General features: G+C 40.3%; 1 protein-coding gene across 1 annotated transcript; it reads right to left on the reverse strand.

Annotated features, from left to right (window-relative positions):
* Window positions 1–930: 930 nt before the first annotated feature.
* Window positions 931–19,542, reverse strand: LOC114547321 (mitogen-activated protein kinase kinase kinase 7). The gene is made up of 14 exons (XM_028566632.1): window positions 19,083–19,542; window positions 18,365–18,475; window positions 15,853–15,918; window positions 14,869–14,914; window positions 13,517–13,655; window positions 11,948–12,072; window positions 10,424–10,552; window positions 7,075–7,205; window positions 5,936–6,020; window positions 5,691–5,821; window positions 4,891–5,029; window positions 4,108–4,169; window positions 2,846–2,961; window positions 931–1,794 (listed from the first exon to the last, which is right to left on the reverse strand). Exons 1-14 carry the CDS (start codon window positions 19,146–19,148, stop codon window positions 1,623–1,625), a joined length of 1,518 nt encoding a protein of 505 aa, XP_028422433.1. The 5' UTR covers window positions 19,149–19,542; the 3' UTR covers window positions 931–1,622.
* Window positions 19,543–21,718: the final 2,176 nt, after the last annotated feature.

Consider the following 21,718-nt stretch of genomic DNA (forward strand, 5'->3'; position numbering starts at 1 on the left):
CTTACCATATTACGATATCCAAAATCTAAGACGATATCAAGTCTCATATCGCGATATCGATATCTAGAACATCGATATATTGCCCAGCCCTAATTTCCACCCACTTCACGCGTCACAGCTGGGACTGGCGGGTGGAGCTTCACGACACAGGATCTTCCTTCAGACAAAAACACTCGACGAAAATAAATTAAGACAACTTGACAAAATACTACAAACTTTGTTTTTACTCTCTAAAAGCACATCATTGCAGTCTGTACATTTTTAAAATTGCAGGAGAAATGTTTTATAAAATGAACCGAGATGGGAAGAGAGAAATAATGAACTGTACAGGAACAATCCTTAGGCAACGTTTGAAGAAATGCATTCAAAAAACTACAATCCATCCCAAAGTCATCCATCGTTGTAGTAATCCCCCCCCCCAAAAAAAAACCAAAGTGAGGCTACAACACCATTCTTTGACCCAAATACTATAAGTGCAGTGCAGAACAATGTTAATAGAATTCGGTGAAATATAACTGTGTGTGTAAAAAAATAACCAAAGAAAAGAAAAAAAAATCGAAATTAAACATAGGTAAAGAAATGCCTGCCAGGTTCATTATTCTACAGATATTTCCATTTCAAACAGCCTTTCAACAAAGCTCCCCCCTCTCCCTCCCCCGTGCTCCGAGGCAGCATGTCTCTGAAGCACAAACTCCTTTGGTAAGTCTTGTATTCACAGTAAAAATTGGTTTCAAATAATACCGCTCCTCTTTTCATAAAACACGATACAATGGGTGTGTTAAAACTGAATACATAAAAGTAGTAATTTACTAATTACAATAGTAGTTACTTTTTCAACAACTCAAAAAAAGAAAGAAAGGAAAAATACAACTGAATATAACACTCACCTTGGGACCCTCACCCCTCCCCCCTCCCCCTCCCCCCCGTGACGCCTGAGGCTTCAGTTTGTTTGTGTTTCTGAATCAAAGTCCATTTTCAGAGTACGAGTCCACGTGAATCTCCTCGGTCCCACCGTATCAACACCGTCCGTGAAATGTTCAAAATGAGCGTTGAGTTTTGTGTCCGCCTCCCCCCAATCGTCAAATGTACGTAGGACCAGACGGGATGTGGTGGCTGCTAAATTATTTCATGTCATGTCTCCTTAATCTCACAGCTCAGTTATCTCAAGATAACTCGTATCTTATATTCAAAGTCAAAGGGAATCTAAATGTTATGCGTCAAAAGTGTAATTTTTTAAAATGAAATTTTCACTTGTTTTCCTGTAGCGACGACGCCTTCTACGTTGGTGTTCTTCAGGGAATTTTTGGTACCGATTGGAAATGTCTGCGATATAGTTGGTGCAGTCATTAAAAAAGAAAAAGTTATCGCTTACATTCCAACAGCCGTAACCGGAGATATGGAGCATGCTTTCCGTTAAGAGGATCAACTTTCTGCCCACTTATCCCCGTCTGTGTTAAAGTTAATCTTGGTACAATGTTTTGTGGTGAGTAAAATATGTTCTCTTTCTTTCTTTTCAGGTTAACCTTCCTAGTTTACGGTGGGTGCATGGAGTGCTTCCTCTCATCCGTCAGGGAGAACAGAGGAGACGTGGACTGTTTGCGGCGGCGGTGGCGCTCCTGTTCCTAGCTGTGGTGCTGGTTCTGACTCTTGATCAGGCTCAGTTTGCTCTTCAGGCCCTGGCAGTAGGCAGACAGGCTGCTGTTGTCCTCCAGCAGCTTGCTGTGCTCCTGGATGAGTCGGGACGAAGTCTGCTGCTCCCTCTGGTCCTGCTCCAGCTCCGACATTAGCTCCTGTCTGCAAACAGAGGACGCCACGCAGAGCCTCCGTTACTGTCATCATGTCTGAATAGGCACCCTGGTCACTTTTACTTTGAAAGTGTTCATATTATGCTTTTTGGCTTTTTCCCTTTCCTTTATTGTGTTATATATCTTTTTTGTGCATGTTATAGGTTTACAAAGTGAAAAAGCCCAAAGTCCCCCCCCAAAGGGACTTACCATCTCCAACAGAAAACACTGTTCACAAACTGCTCCAAACAGCTCTATTGTAGTCCAGCCTATCTGTCAGGGCACGCCCTCATACTCTGCTTCTGACTGGCTAGTAGTCCTTATCTAGCTACTGCACATGTGCAACTCCCAACAAAGATGGAACAGAAGTGAGATGTCTCACTCTGTAGCTAAAACAGAGAGCTCAACACACAGGGTGAAAAGAGGAGCTGCAGCAATGTGCAGTACAACAAAAATATGGTGTTTTTTGAAAATTAAACCATGTAAACCTATGCTGGTACAACCTCTAAATACAATTATAAACCGGAAAATGAGCATAATATGAGCACTTTAAAGTCACAACGCCAATCTGACTGTCAAACCCAGCGCATTACCAAATCATTTTCAACACGGCATACCGATGAATGGACTGCAGCGCCAGGTCAAACAGGGAGATTTAATGCACGCCTTCTAAATAAATTATCAGTTCACTACCGTCATTGAATTTGGGTGTTTTATTTAAATTTTATAGCATTAAAAAAAATAACATTTAAAATAAAAAACGTAAAAAAAAAACGTAAAAAAAAAAAAAAAAAGAAAAAAAAATCCACAAAGACATTGGAAAAAGTGACAAATATGACGGAAAAAGAGAAACAAATTTCGGGAAAAGTGACAAAAACGTTGAGGAAAGTGATTAAAATTTTTCAAAAAACATGACCAAAAACACTGAAAAAAAGAGTTTTGAAAAGAGTTGCATTGTCCACGGGAAGACAATACAAGGGTTAAATAATAATCATTTCAATATTGTGTGATTGTGATCTTCTTCCCAGCAGCCTTAGTTAGTAACATGTGGGTTGACTTACTTCCTCAGAGCCAGGTGAGCGATCTCGGACTGGACTTTGAGGTACTCCTGCGCCATCCTGATGTGCTGCTCGAACACGGCCATGGACTCTTTGGAGTGTGGACACGGAGTCAGCGGCTGAAAGCACAGGGACAGCTCCGTGACTTACACACTGCTGCGTATACACAGGGCTCATCGAGACCTACGTCAAAACAACTGGAGGAGAGCAACACTCTGGAGAGCAATATCCTTGTTTAGGCTGAAATTGAACGTCGACCTATTAAATCCTACACGTGTCCAATAACTCCGCAAACCGATTACAAAATTCAACGGCCAAGAATGAGTCGCACCACAATAACGGAATTAATCAATGAATTGTTTAATAACAGACAAAACAGGCAACAGTAGAATAACTATGAAATATAAGTAAGGGCTGCAACTAACAATTATTTTCTTGATTAATCAGTTAGTTGTTTGGTCTATAAAAAGTCAAAAAATTGTTTAAAAAGGTCCAATGTGTGGGAATTTCTCCCATCTAGCGTTGAGATTATATATCGCAATCAACTCTGTTGCGCCACGCAGTTCAAAAGTACGTATTACAGCTACGGTAGCCTTCATGCTTCAAAAAGCCGGTCTCTTGCTCTTTTCTTATCCTTTTTCTTTTTCTGGGAGAAGATTTTTAATACGTGTGGTCCTCCATGTTTCCTTCTTCAAACTTGCCAGGGGCCGGGAAGCTACGATACCCATTAGCAGCATTAGCAGCACCTGGGAGTTTATCATGTGACAGTGAAAAGGTGAAAGTTGGAGCAGTGTGTCCTGTATGTCCCTTACCGGCCAACGTATTTCAAGATGGCGCATGAATATGGAGCGTCTACCCCAGCTGATGCAAGCGCAAATGTAAAAATTCAAGCCAATAGGAATACTTGGAATTGATGGTGGTGGTCAATATTCATGAAAAAGGACAAGTTTGTGAAGGGCAATACAGATTTTGATAATGAACAACTAAACACGTTACACACTGGACACTTGTCCACAACTCAAAAGATATTCAGTTTACTGTCCCAGAGGAGAGAAGAAGCTGGAATACAAGAAATATGACCTTTTTTACCCTTATCAAAAGAAATTACTCAAACCAATAACTGATTATCAAAATCGTTGCAGATTAATTTAATAGTTGACAACTAATGGATCTAATCTTTGCACCACTACATATTAGTATCATTATTACCAGCAGGAATAGGACTATAATGTAAAGGAAAGGAACACAAAAAATTTTCAACTTACCTGTAACTGGTGATCCAGTTTCAGGTAGGCCATGGGAATGGAGCTGTCCAAACCATTGGTAGCTACACACACACACACACACACACACACACACACACACACACACACACACACACACACACAGTCAGTGTAAAAGAGCTCCTACACACACACTCTCTGGCAGGTTGCACTGTAATGCCCCTCAGTGGTGCAGTATGGGCAGTGCAACACAACTCAAAGCTTTGACTGTGGGCTCAGACTCCTGATGAACTCAACCTGTTGAAGTTGGAGTCAACTAAAAAATGAGAAAATACAGTGGCGGAGTACAGACATTACAATATGCTCTTGCTCTTGGAAAAAATTCCAAACCGACTCCACGCTGTGATTGGCCAGTTGTGTGGAGGTGAGGAAGTACGCTGGGTATAAACTTCTCTCTCAGATTTTTCATTCTTGACACAACTATTTCTGTCACTTTTCATGTGAACCACACTATGACTGTATGTGTGTGTATATACAGCATGTACAGTATGTATATGTGTATATGTGAAAGCGCCCTTAGTATCAGTAATTATATTTTTCATGAGCAGGGCAACATGGAATCTGCGGATACAGAATTCTGCAGATTTTTTCGCAGATTTAAATAAAAAATTAAACTCACAATGTTAACACATCTCCACCACAAAAAAACGGCCAGCTAAATTTTAAAGATTTTCATTCTGGATCAACACGGACTGTAAAAAATAAATTATAAAATAAATAAATAAACTGCAGATTCCGTTTGGGTCTGCTCATGAGGCTCCCTACCTGTGGGACAAATCGTCATCCTCAACTCCGATTGGCTGGTGGTGGTTACAGGGCTGGTGCAGTGCGTGGGGCTTTGGGAGCGTCCTGGCTGGCTGTCGACACTGGGCCCTCTGGACAGCCCAGTACGCAGCGTGGCTGTCTGGGGGGAGGGAGAAACACAGCTGAAATCACTGACTACGTTTACATGCACATAATATCCCAGTTTTTGCCCCTTATTCCAAAAATGACAATATTCCGACTGAGCCGTTTCCGTTGCTAATGAAAGTAAATATTCCACTAATATTACTGTTCACATGCAGCCGTGTTTTCCACCGGCGGTAGCGGACTCGTTGGACCGTGCGAACACAGCATCCCTCTTTTATTCCTTCAACCACCTTTTGGAAAAGGTCGGCTTTTCGATATTTGTGCATATCCAAAAAACCTGTTGATTTCCAAGTCTTTCATAATGTTTAAAAGTAGGTGCGTTTCTCCTTCTTTTCTTTTGGTCATGCAGCTCTACAGCAGCCCCGCACAGAGCTGACCGTACGCCGTAAACACTCAAGAGGCAAAAAAACTGTCACAAACTGCAGTGAAAACTCTGACTGAGACGCAGATTCTGAATGCGCTGTATACATGTCCAAAGAATGCTTCTAAAACCCAAATACTACCGGCATATCCCACATTAATCGGAAAAAGGTAAATTCAGAAAAATATAGACTAGGGAATATTGTCATATTTGGGATAATAGTGGAATATGAGTGTGCATGTGAACGTACACAGACAGGATGAGTGTGTACTATCAGTGTTCCCGGTCTGATTACCTTCGAGGGTTTGAACTGGAGAGGAAATTTAGCCTCAAAGCTTTTTAGGGTTTCTTCTCTGCCGACAGAGTTTCTGTGTTCGGAGTTGTCGTCACTCTTGTTACTGTTGATGGTGTAGTCCGCGTACGAGTCTGCAGACAGCAAAGACCGATTCATTGGGACACTTTCTTTACCTGAAGCATACAATGACTTTAACACACACACACACACGGAAACAAGTGGAAGCCACAAAAGCTGAACGTTACCTGTGCTTGTGGCTGACGAGGAGCCGCTTCTGCTGTCTGAAGACTGGTGAGGCAGCTTGAGTGGTTCATCAGAACCTGGGAAGTACTGGAAGATCCAAACACACCACCCGGCACGTTACAAAAAGAGCTTGTTACAGTTTGACCTAGAGCTAATTTATAGGTTATATTAACTTTGTTTATTCTGCACATGAATAAGAATGTGGGAATGATCCTTTTGTAGTTTTAAGCACAGCTGAGACAAAAGTTGCAGCTGTCTGAACCGGCCCGTCTTCGCTTGACTCAGACCAGCTGATGGCGCCGCTGTGACTCGGCGCGTCAGGTCCCCAGAGACTGGTTTTAGAACATAAAAAGGGACGTCAGACTTTTCAACAGCCAATAGCGAATTCCGCTTGTAAAGTCGGCTACGAACCATAGAAATGAAATGATCCATGATCCATTTTAGTTCCACGTTACAAAATGTCAACTGGTGGAAATGGCGGAATTTGAGACGGAGGCTCAACGAGCGCCCGCGAGCGCGTTATGTGGTGGAGCGAGCTAGAGAGTGGCTGAACTGAGAGGCAACAAAGAACACAGCAGTGAATCAGAGAATTAAGACGTTTTCGCCTTTTCCTCGCTAGAAATGCAACTGTAGCAAACATCTCACTAGCACTTACCTTATTCAAATCTGAAGATGCTACAAATGCAGGGTTTCCCCCACTGGGGGGAATGTAAATGTATTTTTAAGACGTTTAAGCTACAGTTACAGTGGGGCGGCTCGGTTGGAAACTTGGGCGTAGTCATGTTTTCTAATCTGCATTTAGCTTATAGCACTGACTTAATGTAGGGCCCTATGGAATCGGTCTTATAGCTTTTTAAAAATGTTTAATTTTGCGATTCCGTCCATTTGGTATCACTGAAACTACCGGGCTCTACATTAAAGCTGCCATCGGTCTGGGACTGGCCCCAGCCGGGGCCCTCGTCGAGATAAAGACACTTGCCACTGGGCCTAACAACCTTTCTGGGGGAAACCCTGAAATGATATATCAAGTTACAGTTGTTGCAGAATGGCGCAATGCAAGTAGTTGCAAGTTTCAACTAGTCGTGAATCAGTGGTGTGAACTGGGCTCCAGCCGGAGTAACAGCACGTGTTGGGACGATACCTTCATGAGCTGGCTCATGGTGTTCTTCACCTCCTCCATGGACGGTCTCTGGCTGGGTTCTTTGTCCCAGCAGCGGGTCATCAGAGTCTCTATGGGCTGGGGAAGGTCCTTGATCAGAGGCGGCCGCGTACCTGCGTCACAGTAAACAGTCAGTCAGTCGGTCAGGAATGTGGGAATGTGATAAGCTTTGCCAAGGACAACACTGGTTCCCTCCCATCATCACTGCAGCGGAGGGAACAGTGTAACCTCACAACAATGTGTGCGCACTTTGGACCTCGCTAGTACATCTGATTCTGCTACGAGTCAACAGTCAGTCTGTTGTTGTTCGGACGGACCTGCCCCCACTGCTATAAAAAAAATAAGGAAACACTGAAGGGTTTGACTTCAGTCCACTCTCACTGAACCCCTGATATGAAAACAAAGCAAAGCAGCTTTCAGCTTAGAAGCTCACACAAGCTGATTGGATGCTACCTGCCCAGCGTCAACATCTGCTCCCACCATGCAGTTGTACTCCATTTATGCAACACAAGAAACAATGTACTTTTACTACACTAAAATGTTAGTTGCCTACTAGTTACTTTGCAGATAAAAGATCACTAAAGTTATTTCTAGATTGTCTGCACTCATAATAAACAAGGGACAGAAGTACTTGACAAAGAGATATTCAAAACTTCAATCTTCGTTCTAATTAATTCTGTTATTACGCAGGAATAAGCCAAAAGCTGTAGGTAAACTAGGCTGAAGAATGTTCCACCTCTGTTTAAGTAATGTATGTAGCACTTTACTCCTGCAGGGTGCTTTTTATTCTTTGATTTGTATATGTTGTTCCATACTATGTAACTATGGTAAATGATAGAAATAATACAAATGGTATCTGGCTGACTTAACATTATAGATCAGACGGAGGAGGCATTCTGACTAATATGGTTTTCTGTATCAAAAATGTAACCAGAACAACCCAGAAACCTGGATACCCGAGGTCAAGTCATGAATCCCATGTGACTAACGTGTCATAAAAAGCTTCCCTGACATTGCTCACACATCCAGCTCAACATCATCGCAGCTCGAATGTCTGGTATTCACAGGGTTCAACAACAAGGGTTTGTCCGATGGGCCCGGGGCAAGTAAAATGCCAAGTCGGGCGTGTTTGGACAAGTTTGAGTGAATGTTGAATGATATGATTTGAAGTTGGAGGCGCCCGGAGAGCTCAGTTGGTAGAGCAGGCGCCCATATCTATCTATCTATCTATCTATCTATCTATCTATCTATCTATCTATCTATCTATCGCCGGCTGTCATGTTAGAAGAAGATGCTGCAAGGCTGCATACGAGCTAAAGTGAAAGAGAGTGTTTCAAGAAAGAAATACATTTTTTTTTTTTTTTAAAACACCTTTTTATCCTTTTATCTATTCAGAAACAGTAGAGCTGGGCAATATATCGATATTATATAAATATCGTGATATGAGACTAGATATCGTCTTAGATTTGGATAGTGTGTTGTCTTTTCATGGTTTTAAAGGCTGCATTACAGTAAAGTGATGTCATTTGCTGAACTTACAAGACTGTTGTAACTGTTCTATTATTTGCCTTTACCCACTTAGTTATTAGATCCACATTACTGATGATTATTTATCAAAAATCTCATTGTGTAAATATTTTGTGAAAATTTACTTAGGGGGAGTAGAATTTTGTTTTTCACCTGTGAGCAGCAGATTTTGGACCAAAAACAAAGAGCTTAAAGGGGCTTCTAGATGGAAAACACAAATGGCTCACTGAATAGTTAAAAAGGTTAAAATTACACACCTTAAAGTTTAAAGATCTGGTAGATTTTAAGACTGCATAATTAATCTATAAAAATAAATAAATAAAAAAAGCCTGCCTGGAAACTTACAACTGTTAGCAGATAGAGAGGGGGGGTTAGAACTTGAAAGGGGTTTTAAATTTGAAACAACGGTAAGCTCGGACAAAGCGTAAAGGTTTGTGTGTTACAATGTGTGGGATGCTTTGGTGGAATAGTCTGAAGGAATCGATCAAACAAAGTGTAAACATGCTGCAATTTAAATTAAGATTTATTTTTGAAAAGTACAGAAGTGAGGAAGGAGAGTTACACTGATGTTACTGCGGCTTGTTTTGGTTCCGTTTGTTCTTTCTTCTCTTAAAGGAACACGCCGACTTATTGGGAATTTAGCTTATTTACCGTAACCCCCAGAGTTAGACAAGTCCATAAATACCCTTCTCATCTCCGTGTGTGCTGTAATGCTGTCTGACAGCTCCAGCGGCATCAGGCCAGCACAGAACATGCAGGTGAATGGTTCCAGTAATCCTACTGCTCCGAATAAGTGACAAAATAACGCCAACATGTTCCTATTTAAATGTTGTGATTTATAGAGTCACAAGCGTGTACAAAAAACAACGTAACATGAGACACAGCCGTCTTCTAACTGTAAACAAACGGGAACTATATTCTCAGGCGGAAGAATATAGTACTTGGGCGGAGTGATATGCTCGCAGCAAGCCTGTCTGAGAATATAGTTCCCGGTTTGTTTGCTGTTAGAAGACGGCTGTGTCTCATGTTACGTTGTTTTTTGTACACGCTGTGACTCTACAAATCACAACATGTAAATAGGAACATGTTGGCGTTATTTTGTCACTTTTGTCACAATTGGGAGCAGTAGGCTAGTTGGAACCAGTTACCTGCAGGATCTGTGCTAGGCTAAGCTAATGCTGGAACCGTCAGACAGCGTTACAGCACGCACGGAGATGAGAAGGGTATGTATCGACTTGTCTAACTCTGGGGGTTACGGTGAATAAGCTAAATTCCCAATAAGTTGGCGTGTTCCTTTAATATCTTGATAAAGTAGGACGCAAATTGGGAGTAGTCTTTTTTTTTTTTATTATTTAAAATGGTCTGTCTGATTGGTCTTGTTTGAATGTGATTTAGATGTGGTAAAGAACGGGGGTAGTAATCATTTATTTGATATAGCACCTTTTACAGACCTTTTAGAGTCTCAAAGTGCTTCACACAATAAACATTTGTTAAAATACAGTAGGATCCTAAACAGAAAATAAACAAGCAAAAACAGGGTAGGACCTGATAAGCCTAGGGCTTCTACATAGCTCTTTTCAAACAGGTCTAGTGTTATGTGGACTTTTTGTGATATTTTTCATAATTTTTTTTTTATATATATATATATATATATATATATATATATATATATATATCTTTTGAAATAAAGATTTCATTCATTCGTACTCCAATTTAGCATTGCACTTCTATAATAAGGTACAGCAGAACATCATAAGAAAAAAAATCAACAGAGCAGTTGGTATTATAGTAGTATTTTGCTCACCTCTGTGGACGGCCCACATTATACAAAAGGCCGAGCCGCCGATCTCATCAAAGGGTTTCTTGCGTGTGATGACCTCCCACAGGATAATGCCCCAACTGAACACGTCACACTTTTCACTGTAGTTACTGCCTGAGGAACACACACCAAAAGTTACTTTTAGTGTATGCGAGAAATGAACGACCCTTTTGTAAAAGCAACAGCTCTGCTAAAGCTTTAGAGCGTAACTTTTTGATATTAATGAACGTCCGTTACATCCAAGCCATCGCCAAATGAGTTGCTACAAAGCTAATTAAGACTCTCAGCTCCACACAACTCTCTCAGAAGATTGTGGCGTCTGGCGACTTTGCCAGAAACTCAAGTGAAGATAATGACCTCTTCTGAAGAGTCCATCATGTTTTTTTAATCCTCCGTGTCCTCCTTGGCTACTAGCGACTGCAGAGGAGGGGTGGGTGCGTGATCACAGAAGGCTTGTATCATGTGGACGTGCTGACAGTTTAGTTGTCATTACTTAGAATTCCTCATGGGGGAGACAGAAACTACGCGCTATAGCTTTAAGTTCGTGGCATGTTGTGATTATATCACAGCTAAGGGGCGTTGTTCGGCCCGACGCAAACAGGACAATGCCTGCCGTGTGCTGTTGCTTAATTGTAATATATTGATAGGTAATTTTGGGGGTTTTCAACCTGGACCCTATTTTCTATGTTTTTGTGTGTAAGTGACTGACGGGAACAACAATCTAACATCCAACATATTTTCACGTGTAAAATCGGTAAACTATGTGTTTATTTCACCCAAAACTAGAGTTGTGATGGTTGAAAAAGTGGAAAGACGACCCAAAATGGCTTTTCATCATTATATTTTGTTTCTGTTGACTTTGAATGAAGTGTATTTTACGATGCTAAAATTACTGTTTATTTACATGGAGTCTGGTTTAGCGAACGCTATTTAAAAAGAAAAAAAGGATCTTAGTCTTTAACAGAAAGGTCGACCTACTTCAAAATCCTTTCCATAATGTTGTCAGACACTTATATTAATATTAATCTGAGCCTGTCAGTGGTAAAACAATTTTGTGAACGTAAATAGAAGCTGCACAATTGCCCTATTAACTTACATTGCAGCTTGTTTCTCTGCTGCCGACTGCAGCGATCTCGCCTAATACCGGACCAAAGATTGTTGTTTCCATGAGTCACTTAGACACGAAAACTCAGGTAAATATTGTCCAGGTTCAAAATAAACCGAAGTTACCTTTTAAGTCGCCGCACCCTGACTGGCTGAAAACTCCAGCTCCTCTAGCTCAAGTTAAATACAATCTCTGGAGAGTAAATCCAATCAGAATTTAGTCTAGCTTTGAGGTTAAATCTTAGTGATTTAAAAATAAACAAAAAAATAACTAATATAAATAAAGAAATTACAAATCGAGACCCGGATTGTGGGAAACAAATCTTTACCTAATGATCAGCGCTGGTTTAAGCCGCTTTCGGTTGGATCCCCAGAATGAAAAGTGAAAAAAAGTTTGGGGCTCACCTTCAAACACCTCTGGTGCCATCCAGGCTGCGCTGCCTTTATTGTTGGTCATGTAGGTCTGAATATCACACGCTGTTCCAAAGTCACATATCTTCAGCACCGTGCCACGAGCCACGAGCAGCAGACTGGAACAGTACAGAGGACATGGATTAAATATGCTATACACTCGAGATATACTGTCACACCTTGACATTTGAGAATTAAAGAATGAGTCCAGATAGAATACCTTTACAGGTATTTAGTTAGAAAACAAAGTGATTGGAATGGAAAGGATGGCACTACATTAAAAGTCACCAAAGTTATTACAATTCATTCTCTGATTATCATAAACATCTCTACCAAATGTCACGGCTTCTCAATTCAAATTGAAAATTATTTCAATTACCAATATATATTCGTTTTAAAGTACTTAAATACATAATAAAGTAAAACTAAGTCACCGAACACACAAGATGTGTTTACTAACAATCACGTGCAGTGAATGGTTAATATGCTTTTAAGTCTGTTTTGGTGAGCCCAGAGGGGAAAATATGACATTTTAAAAGTAGTCTACATCTACGGTAGCTAGCTAACTGTACACTACAGAGAAAATATTTCAGTCGGCACATTAAGTGGAACTGAAATGAGGAATGAAAATTTGCATTCTAATGCGGTCCGATTCCTACCGGTTGCATTGGAACCGGTTCCATAGTGGAACTGGGTTTCGGTACCCAACCCTAGTTCAGGTAGCGTTTAAAAGTATCATTTTAGTACCAGTATCTGAAAGAAAAAAAAACTATACTGACCTTACCACTAACTAACATAGCTAAAAAATGAAAAAAAAACACACACACACACACACACACACACACACACACGTGTGGTTATTTTGTTAAATTTTGAGTTGTAGGGGCCTTACATCTCATGTGTACAGATCTTTTTAGACATTTCCATACATGCTTTCACCTTAAACGTGTCTCTGGCTGTGCGAGTTCAGCAACATAAACAGGCTTCTGGTCTTCACCCGTCAGCACAGGACTTATAATACAGCGAGCAGTTCAGATTTTGCTAATTGACTCCTAAGCCACAATTACCGAGAATACCGTCTCTTTAGAATCAGCAGATAGCGGCAAAGTTATTCAATTCAATTTTATTTATAGTATCAAATCATAACAAGAGTTATCTCAAGACACTTTACAGATAGAGTCGGTCTAGACCACACTCTATAATTTACAAAGACCCAACAATTCCAGTTATACACTTAAACACTTATTCATCTTCCAGGGTGCCAATTCAGAGCAGAAAAAAGGTAACTACACACACACATACACACACATATATACATATACACATATATATATATATATATATATATATATATATATATATATATATATATATATATATATATATATATATATATATACACACACACACACACATATACACATATACATATATACACACTCCAGTGCAAACCAGGGAGATTTAGACTATCTCAAGCTATTAGTGCACTTATTGTCATCACCATGTTTTCTCTCTAAAACTCTGGACTGTGTAACTTCTCTGTTTGATCATAAAGAGACTTACTTTGGTGGTTTGAGGTCTCGGTGAATTAAGGCCTTTGGCTTCATGGCGTGCAGATAGGCAACTCCCTCGGCACACTGCAGACACCAGCTCATGGCGTGTGAGGCTGTGTAGTGGGGCTGTGGGTCCGCACTGTGCAGGACTTGGATTAAGCAAAATAAATAAATAAATAAGAGAAGCACAGAATAGGATAACTACAGTATATGCACACAAACATGGGGCGCCATCATCGTGCAGCAAATCTCAAATCCATTTTTGGAAGTGTTGCACAACAAGTGAATGACATCATTGGCGTGGCTTTGCCTCGCATATTTCAACTTATGTGTTTATATATACAAATCAAATCAAACGCTTGCCAAATACACAATCATACACAGTACAATGTGTCATGCAATTCTTTTATGCCTAGCGCCAGAAGCAACTATCAAGAAGAAAAAGGAGAAGTGAAATATTGAAAACAATGAAACTGTGTAACCATGACTGAGTTTCAGAAGAACTGAAACAATTTAACCTTTACATTCATCTAGGGCTGCAACTCACGATTATTTTCATTTTCGATTAATCTGTCAATTATTTGATCAGTTATTCATGACGTCCCCAAATGTCAAAGACATTCAGTTTACTGTCACAGAGGAGTGAAGAAACTAGAACATATTCAGATTTAACCCTGCTGCTGTCCTCGGGTCTAATTTGACCTGTTTACAAAAACTTTCTATATCAGAATTACGACAAAAAAAAAAAAAAAAAATGTGACAAATGTTGGGAAAAGCTACAAAAACGCAGAAAAAAAATTAAAAAAAAATTTAAAATCAACAAAAACATTTATTTTTTTAAACGCTGAAAAAAGGTGAAAAAAAAGCAAAGAAAACGGGAAAAGTGGGCAAAAAAAACATCAAAAACATCGGCAAAGGTGACAAAAACTTGTTAAAAAAAGTGACCAAAAAATTGGAAAAATTTGAAGGAAAAAAAACAAAAAAAAGCTACAAAAACGTATAAAAAAATTGACAAAAACATTAAAAAAAAAACGCCCAAAAAGGGACAAAAACAAATAGGAAAAAAAGTGACAAACAAATTGGAATAAAATCGACAAGAACGTAGAGAAAAGTGTAGAAAAAAAACACATGTTGAAATTTTGAAAGACAAGACGAGGGTTATCAAGCTGGAATCAGAGACATTTAAAAACAAATGACTCAAACAGATAAATCAATTGCCAAATTAGTTGACAGTTTATTTATTAGCTGACAACTAATCGATTAATCTAAAGATTAAAGCTTTGCAGCCCTACAATGTATGACATGCAACATACCGGTCAATGTCAATCAACTTGAATATCTCACAGACGTAACATGACTTACGGTTATACAAAGAGCCACATTCTGCATACTCCATGACCAGACAGACCTGAGGACACAAATCCAATTACCTGAGGAGCAGTGAAAGCGACACAGAGGCAGACATCGGGTCATCTGTAACTAACGTCTAAGCTGCGCTACATTTACACTGAATATCCATACGTTTTTCTTATAATAATACTGCACATATCTATATTATTCTTACTACTATTATAATGTCACTGCTGCTACATTGCACATATCTGTACATGTTGTTCATACATTGTTCATATTACATAGCCATATTTATTCTGCTCTTATAAGGTAACTGCTAATACACTGCACATATTTATTTAATTTATATTTCTGTAAACCAACTCCATACTACTGTCTACACTGCACTATATTTCTTGTCCTGTCTATGCACCACCTGTCTATACTTTGTATATCGCATTGCACTTTTATGCTCTTTTTGCACTTCTGGTTGGACGCAAACGGCATTTCGTTGTTTGTACTCTGCACAATGACAATACAGTTGAATCTAATTTAATCTAAATTTACTGCCCAGCCACCTGCAACTACCTGACAACACGCTCACACTAAAAATAAAAAGGGGACGGGCTGTGATCCCCGTCCGTGCTGCTCCGCTGACAGCCACCACATGTGTTTCTTAGAAAAGGATTTGGACGGCAAAGTCCCTCCCCTTTCGGTGGCCCACCATGGAACTTTATTTCGTAACAAAAATACGTACGGTATTGGACGGGGAGAGGCTAATTCTTTTTAGATCCCGTTTAAATTGAGCCAGGAATTACACATATGATGTTCATCAGTTTAAAAGTTCGTAATCATTTTGCCTGGGTGGATCACCTGGTAGAGCGTGCGCCCATATACGGAGGCTCAGTCCTTTAACTTGTAACAGAGTATTTTTACAGTGTGGTATTAGTACTTTTACTGCAGTAAAAGGATCTGAATACTTCTTCCACCACTAGGTGAGTGTTGTATACTCACTGGGTTGTCGCAGGAGCCGTACAGCTTAACAATGTTGGGGTGATTCACCCGGGAGAGCTGGCGGAGCTGCACACACACAAAACATAACCATGAACATTATATCTTACTTTTTGTGTATTACATTGGAACACATTATGTATGTATTTTAAGCAATTTTGTCGTTGTTGTAACCAAATGAAGAAGTGGTACACATAGCGCTGTATACTGCTACCTATAGGCATGTCTCTACAGTCTTATTAGGAGTTAAATACCGCCTGATTAGTTATTTTGTAGCTTGTGCAGCTGAAATTGGCTAGAGACGCTTGGTTGCTATGACAACAACGGCTTTAAGCCGAGCCTTGAGCAGAAAGCAGAGCAGTAGCCTAACGTTAATGTTAATCAAAACGTAATGTTCATGTATCAAACTGTGAAATATATTTGTGTAATATGTCAAGAACTGGGTGAATAGAATCCTAAATGTTACTAAAAATGTTACAAAAATCCAGCTTTTCTCCGACTCGTAGTATCGTGTGACAAAAAGAACGCAACAACCCCGCGGTTATTCGTTTTTCGACACGGATGTGACGTCACACTCGAGCTACTAGTCGCGATTACAAGACAAAAAGAACGCACCATAATAGGGTGTGTGGGTGTGTGTAGGTGTGTGTGTGAAGGTGTGTGTGTGTGTGTGTGTGTAGGTGTGAATGTGTGTGTGTGTGTAGGTAGGTGTGTGTGTGTGTGTGTGTGTGTGTGTGTTGTATTCATGTGTTGGTATTAGGGCCGCACAAAATATCGTTTTGTATCCTTATCGTGATATCAACTGGAGCAATAAACACATCGCGAAAAATGCGACATAACGTGAAAGACACTGAAAGATTTTTTACGTTTGTTGAAAGAAAATATCAGTAAAAAAAAAAAAACTGCACTTTAAAATGTAACTGTCATTCTTGTTTACGTGGTGCCTTTTATATTCAATTCAATGTTGAATTTGTTCAAAAAAAATAAGTTTTTGGGAAATGATTTCCTTTTATTTGGTTTAAATCTGTCTCAGCAGAACTGAGTACCCTTCAATATGTTTTTTTATTGCAAGTAATATCGTTATCGCAATATTCAACACACCCATATTTTTCTCATAAGTGTCAGCGGCACAACATGCCTAACCCTAGGGGTGGGAGTAAGGTTGGGTCTCACCAGTGATTTCCTGAATCAATTCGATTCCATTACCGTTACATTTCAATATCAATTAGGTTAGGGCAATTTCAGTTACAATACCAATTTAGCTTGGATATAAAATAGATTCTCAGAGAACTTTTGATGTAAATTGTACAAGCAAGAAGCAACCCTCAGATATTTTTAATAATGCAGCAGGTTAATGTTTACATTAAGAATTGAACTCCAAAAACGTGCGTGGTGGGTTACATATCCATGGTGAAGAGGCAAAAGATTTAGATTAAAAGATTGATTTAGGGATTTTATGAATCGATATCAGATCACTCAAACAAAGATCGATTTTAATTGGAGAATCGATACCCAGCCCTATGTGGCGGATATGGATAAAATTGTCTACCATGTAATGGCTTTCTACGTCATAATATAAATACAGTATTCTGCAAAAGTTTTACAAGTAATCCAGCAGCCCTAACAGTAACCATACTTAAGAGGTTATGACAGTGGTGCAGCTAACTCCAATAAAAGTGCCTGGATAGTGTTAGCGATGTAATTACACAATTCAGTGTTTCTTTTACGTTGATTTTGTAGTGGTGGCCCACCATGGCAAAATTTCTGCCGCCACTGTATCAGAAATAGGGCGGACGCACAATGTAGTCGCGGTTGCCTTTAAAAATGATCCTGCCGAGCTGCCGCTCACATTGCAATTTAACAACAAGTAGAACTATTCAGAGGTTATTGGGCCCGTCCAGTTTAACTCCACATACTGTTGTGTTGATGTAGTTTATCGTCAAAACGTTTGCTTTTCTTCCGGGTCGACTATTAAACGAACAGCTCCACCGAAAACGTCACCGTGGTGGGTCCATTCTAATTGGACAACGTTCAACTTGTCAGTTCTGTCAGCTCATCGTCCTGATATCAAACATCCGGAAACACTAAAACGGTAAGTGAGTCAGTGTAATAGAATATAAATTGGAAATAGTCTATAGTATATAGTCATTTGGGTTTTCCTATGAAGAATTTCTTGTGAAATTAATTTTGTAGACCTGTTGTAGACGTTAAGTGCCCTATAGTTCCTCAAAAAACATGCCTCATTGTGTGTGAATAGAGGTGAATAAATCTATTTGTTTGGGTTGAAGCGAAGTGTCAGTTCCGTTTCATATGTAAAACATTTGGTGGCGGGGTGCGGGGTGGGGGTTGTTGTTTGGACAGACCTGTCCCCTCTGCTACAAAAAAAAATCCTCAAGGCAACACAGCAATTGTTAGCATTATAGGTAATAGTGTGATATTTTAATAATGCCACATGTCTGCAGGTTTCCTGCTGCACAGAGCAGAACACCAATAAAAAGGTGTGTGTTCACAGTACCTCAACGAGGAAAGCGTTCCTTTCATTCTCGCTCTCGATGGTCTTGATTGCTACGTCTTTTCCGTTCCATACGGCCTTGAACACAACTCCAAATGTCCCTCTGCCAACAGCCTGAAGAAAGACAACGTGACAGGCTCAGGACACACAATGCACAGAGAGGGGGAGAAACAGGGGGGAGATAACAGGGATCCAGCAACCCCCCAACGCCCAAGCAGATTAATGTTACCATGGTAAACAGCTGGACATACACCCCCCGCACATCTGTAGAAGGCTTTTAAATGCTGCCACTTTTCCCTAAACTGTATTTTCACTGCGCTTTTAGAAGCAGCTACAATTGAGTTTTACCAGTGCACATTTTACCACTAACTAGTTGTCTGCCCTTTAACAAACTGAGGCCTTGCACTGCTTGTTAAAGTAACGTTACGTGTAGGTTCAACAGCAGATGCTGTGATGTGTCTTAAGGGTTTGCTCAGACCACAACTCTCACTGTATGTCACATTAAAGGACAGTAAACGGCACAATGTTAGCAGCAGAGTAGCCTCCTGTGTCTCTCTTTTACCCCAGTGTTGCTCATAAACACAAACAAGAACGTTACAAAAACGTTAGCTAGCTAGTTGTATTTTAACTACGAGTAACGTTACCGGAACATCCCCCCCTCAGCAATGCAAAGCTAACGTTAATGCCCTCTCTCGAGCTTGTTGTCGGGTCATAAGTTTACCGCTTCAACTTGGATGTCTTCATACTGGATGTCTTCAAACAGACAGCCCGCTGGAGTCTCCACCATCGCAGCACAGCGGAGACACTCCTCGACGCAAGCCGACGACGCTGGAGTTCAAAAGCCCCGAAGCTTATCTTGTGGTTATAGGGACAAAATGATTCGCTGCGATGTCAGTTTTTAGTTGGCTCCTGTTGCTGTGAATTCAGGAAGTGGGGAAACTGCAGGCTGCTTGCGCAGCGCTGTTGCCTAGAGCGGTGAACATCCGGGCACTTTCATCGCCGTTAGCGGACTGCGCTCACATACCGCTGTTCTCATAGGGAATGAATTGAATCGCTCCGCTCCGCAGCAGCTGCCTGTGGAAAAACTGAAACCCAACGGCGGGGCGCTGGGGAACGTCCCACCGACACGGAAATGAAGAAAATGAGCGCAAATGAAGCATTTCTGACACGTTAAATCGTGATTTTGGATTGATTTAAAACTACCGAGCAGACCGCATCTCAAGCCTTTGACCTGCGGCATACATTTATTTTCGTTTTTTCGTTTTAAATTAGCTTTTTCATCCGTGCGCGCTGCTGAGGCGTGTTCTTGAATGCAGCTTTGTTTTGTTTCTGCATGCACAAGAGCCTCCACAAGGGGAGACAAACAATGTTTCCATAGCTAATTTACTGTACAACACACACACACACACACACACACACACACACACACACACACGTTTGCAGATCAGTATTTATTCACTTTAATACCATTTCATTTTCCGAGTAAATATTCAACATTATTCAGCAGCTTATAAGCTTATAAGGTTACTTCATCATACATCTTGTTTTAGTTTCAGTCTTGTCTCTCCTTCCCCCCTCTCTCTCTCTCTCTCTCTCTCTCTCTCTCTCTCTCTCTCTCTCTCTCTCTCTCCAATTTTAATTTCAATTAGCATTACAAAACCTAGGCCTATACATCTGTGTTGCCAAAGCATAGAAAAAAATAATACAAGTCAATAAATGTGTATGCTATTTATATATTTCTGTCTGTTACTTATTTCATTATTTAAAAAGGAAACAGTGAAAACACATCAGTAGATATATGTTGTTATGCACGTTTCCTGACATTAGACATTTCCGTGACATTTAGTGAGCTTAATTGACATTGACAATGGCATTAATTGTTGCCAACAGCGCAACATTTTAAACAGACAAAACAAGCATTATATTGTTTTATTTACATTCAATCAAAGAGTCCAAATGTCTTACACAGTTGAGCAACTCGTTCACAATTCAAAACAGGTTTTGGACAGATTTGGAAAACATTTACTCCTCAGAAAGAAACATCTTGATTCTGCCTTGGATGCAGGCAGTCTTAAAGCTATAGTGCATAGTTCCTGTGTCCCCCATAAGGAATTCTAAGTAATGACACAGTTGCTAGTAGCCAAGGAGGACACGGAGGAATAAAAAAACATGTTGGACTCTTCAGAAGAGGTCATTATCTTCACTCAATTTTCTGCACGCGAAAGTCGCCGGACACTTAGTCATACTGAGAAATACAGAGAGAGAGAGTTTCAAAGACGGATAAGTGGATCTAACGCTGACTTGAAGAGGTCTCAAAATGCACCCAGGTGAGTTCTGTTCACAATCAAACCCAGGGCATCATGCTCATTGGCAAAATAAGCAGCAACACAAAAACAGAGTGCCCTATCTGCAGCCTCATACTCATTCCTCAGCTTTTTCACCAACACATGCTGCTTTCCGACCGGAGGTATTTTTTGCAGTTCCTAGAAAATAACGTTCCTCGAACACTTTTTTTCTCGTGTTCAGACTGGACCAATTTGGGGATGATTAAGTTCCTCTGGCCGCAGTTTCTGTAACTCTTTCAGCTCCTACTTCAGAGCAGGGTCTTTTCGCTGTTCCCTTTCCCCCATGTGGTGGTTAGATGGCTGTGATTATAATAACAAAAGTCCCTATGGCCACTTGGCCAGTTCAAATACAAATGGAAAAAATAGTTTTGGGGGAAAGTAGTTAGTAGAACTGTTTAGAAGTGGACTGTTCCTATAACTACGTTCCTGTAACTACTTGGTCGGAAAGAGGCTATAGTCACACAGAGAACTTTACATAACGCCATTGCCGTGTCCTTTTTGGGGGGATAGAAAACTGAAGCTCCTGCTCCGGGCTTTGAAACCAATTTGACAATGGAATTACAACTTCCGTGTCCGTCACGTGGTGCCATTGGAGCCAAAAATATTTTTTTCCCCATAGACTTACATGGCGAAAGAGAAGTTTGTAAATCACTCTCAGAATTTGATCCATTCAGTCCGATAACATTTGGGAAGTCTAGAAGAGCCGCATGAATAAATCATTTAATCCCCATTTAAGTTAGCAAAGTGCTGAACCGGAGGTTGCTGGCTCTGCTTTATGGGCGAATGCAAGTTGATGTTTTTTGTCTTTATTCTGAAGGTTAAAAGTTGACCGTTGACCAGTTCTGGTCTGGCCCAAAACGCCAGATACTATCTGACTCCAATTCTAAGGTCACTACACAATGTAAGTGTTCGTTTAAATGGTAGACCAGAATCAAATCAAGACACAGGATTCAATTTAGATAAGTTATATCAAAGCTTTAGTGAAGAATGATATTGCAAATACAAACTTGTG

The sequence above is a fragment of the Perca flavescens genome, chromosome 20 (genome assembly GCF_004354835.1).
Source record: "Perca flavescens isolate YP-PL-M2 chromosome 20, PFLA_1.0, whole genome shotgun sequence".
NCBI classification, from domain to species: Eukaryota; Metazoa; Chordata; class Actinopteri; order Perciformes; family Percidae; genus Perca; species Perca flavescens.

Bases quoted from the DNA above. Each gene is read 5' to 3' on its own strand.
- LOC114547321 (XM_028566632.1), bottom strand. From the start codon at position 19,148: ATGGTGGAGACTCCAGCGGGCTGTCTGTTTGAAGACATCCAGTATGAA. The intron at 15,919-18,364 runs GTACTGTGAACA...GTGTGTGTGCAG, and splicing joins GGAACGCTTTCCTCGTTGAG to CTCCGCCAGCTCTCCCGGGT. The intron at 7,206-10,423 runs GTGAGCAAAATA...ACTGTGACGCAG, and splicing joins AATGTGGGCCGTCCACAGAG to GTACGCGGCCGCCTCTGATC.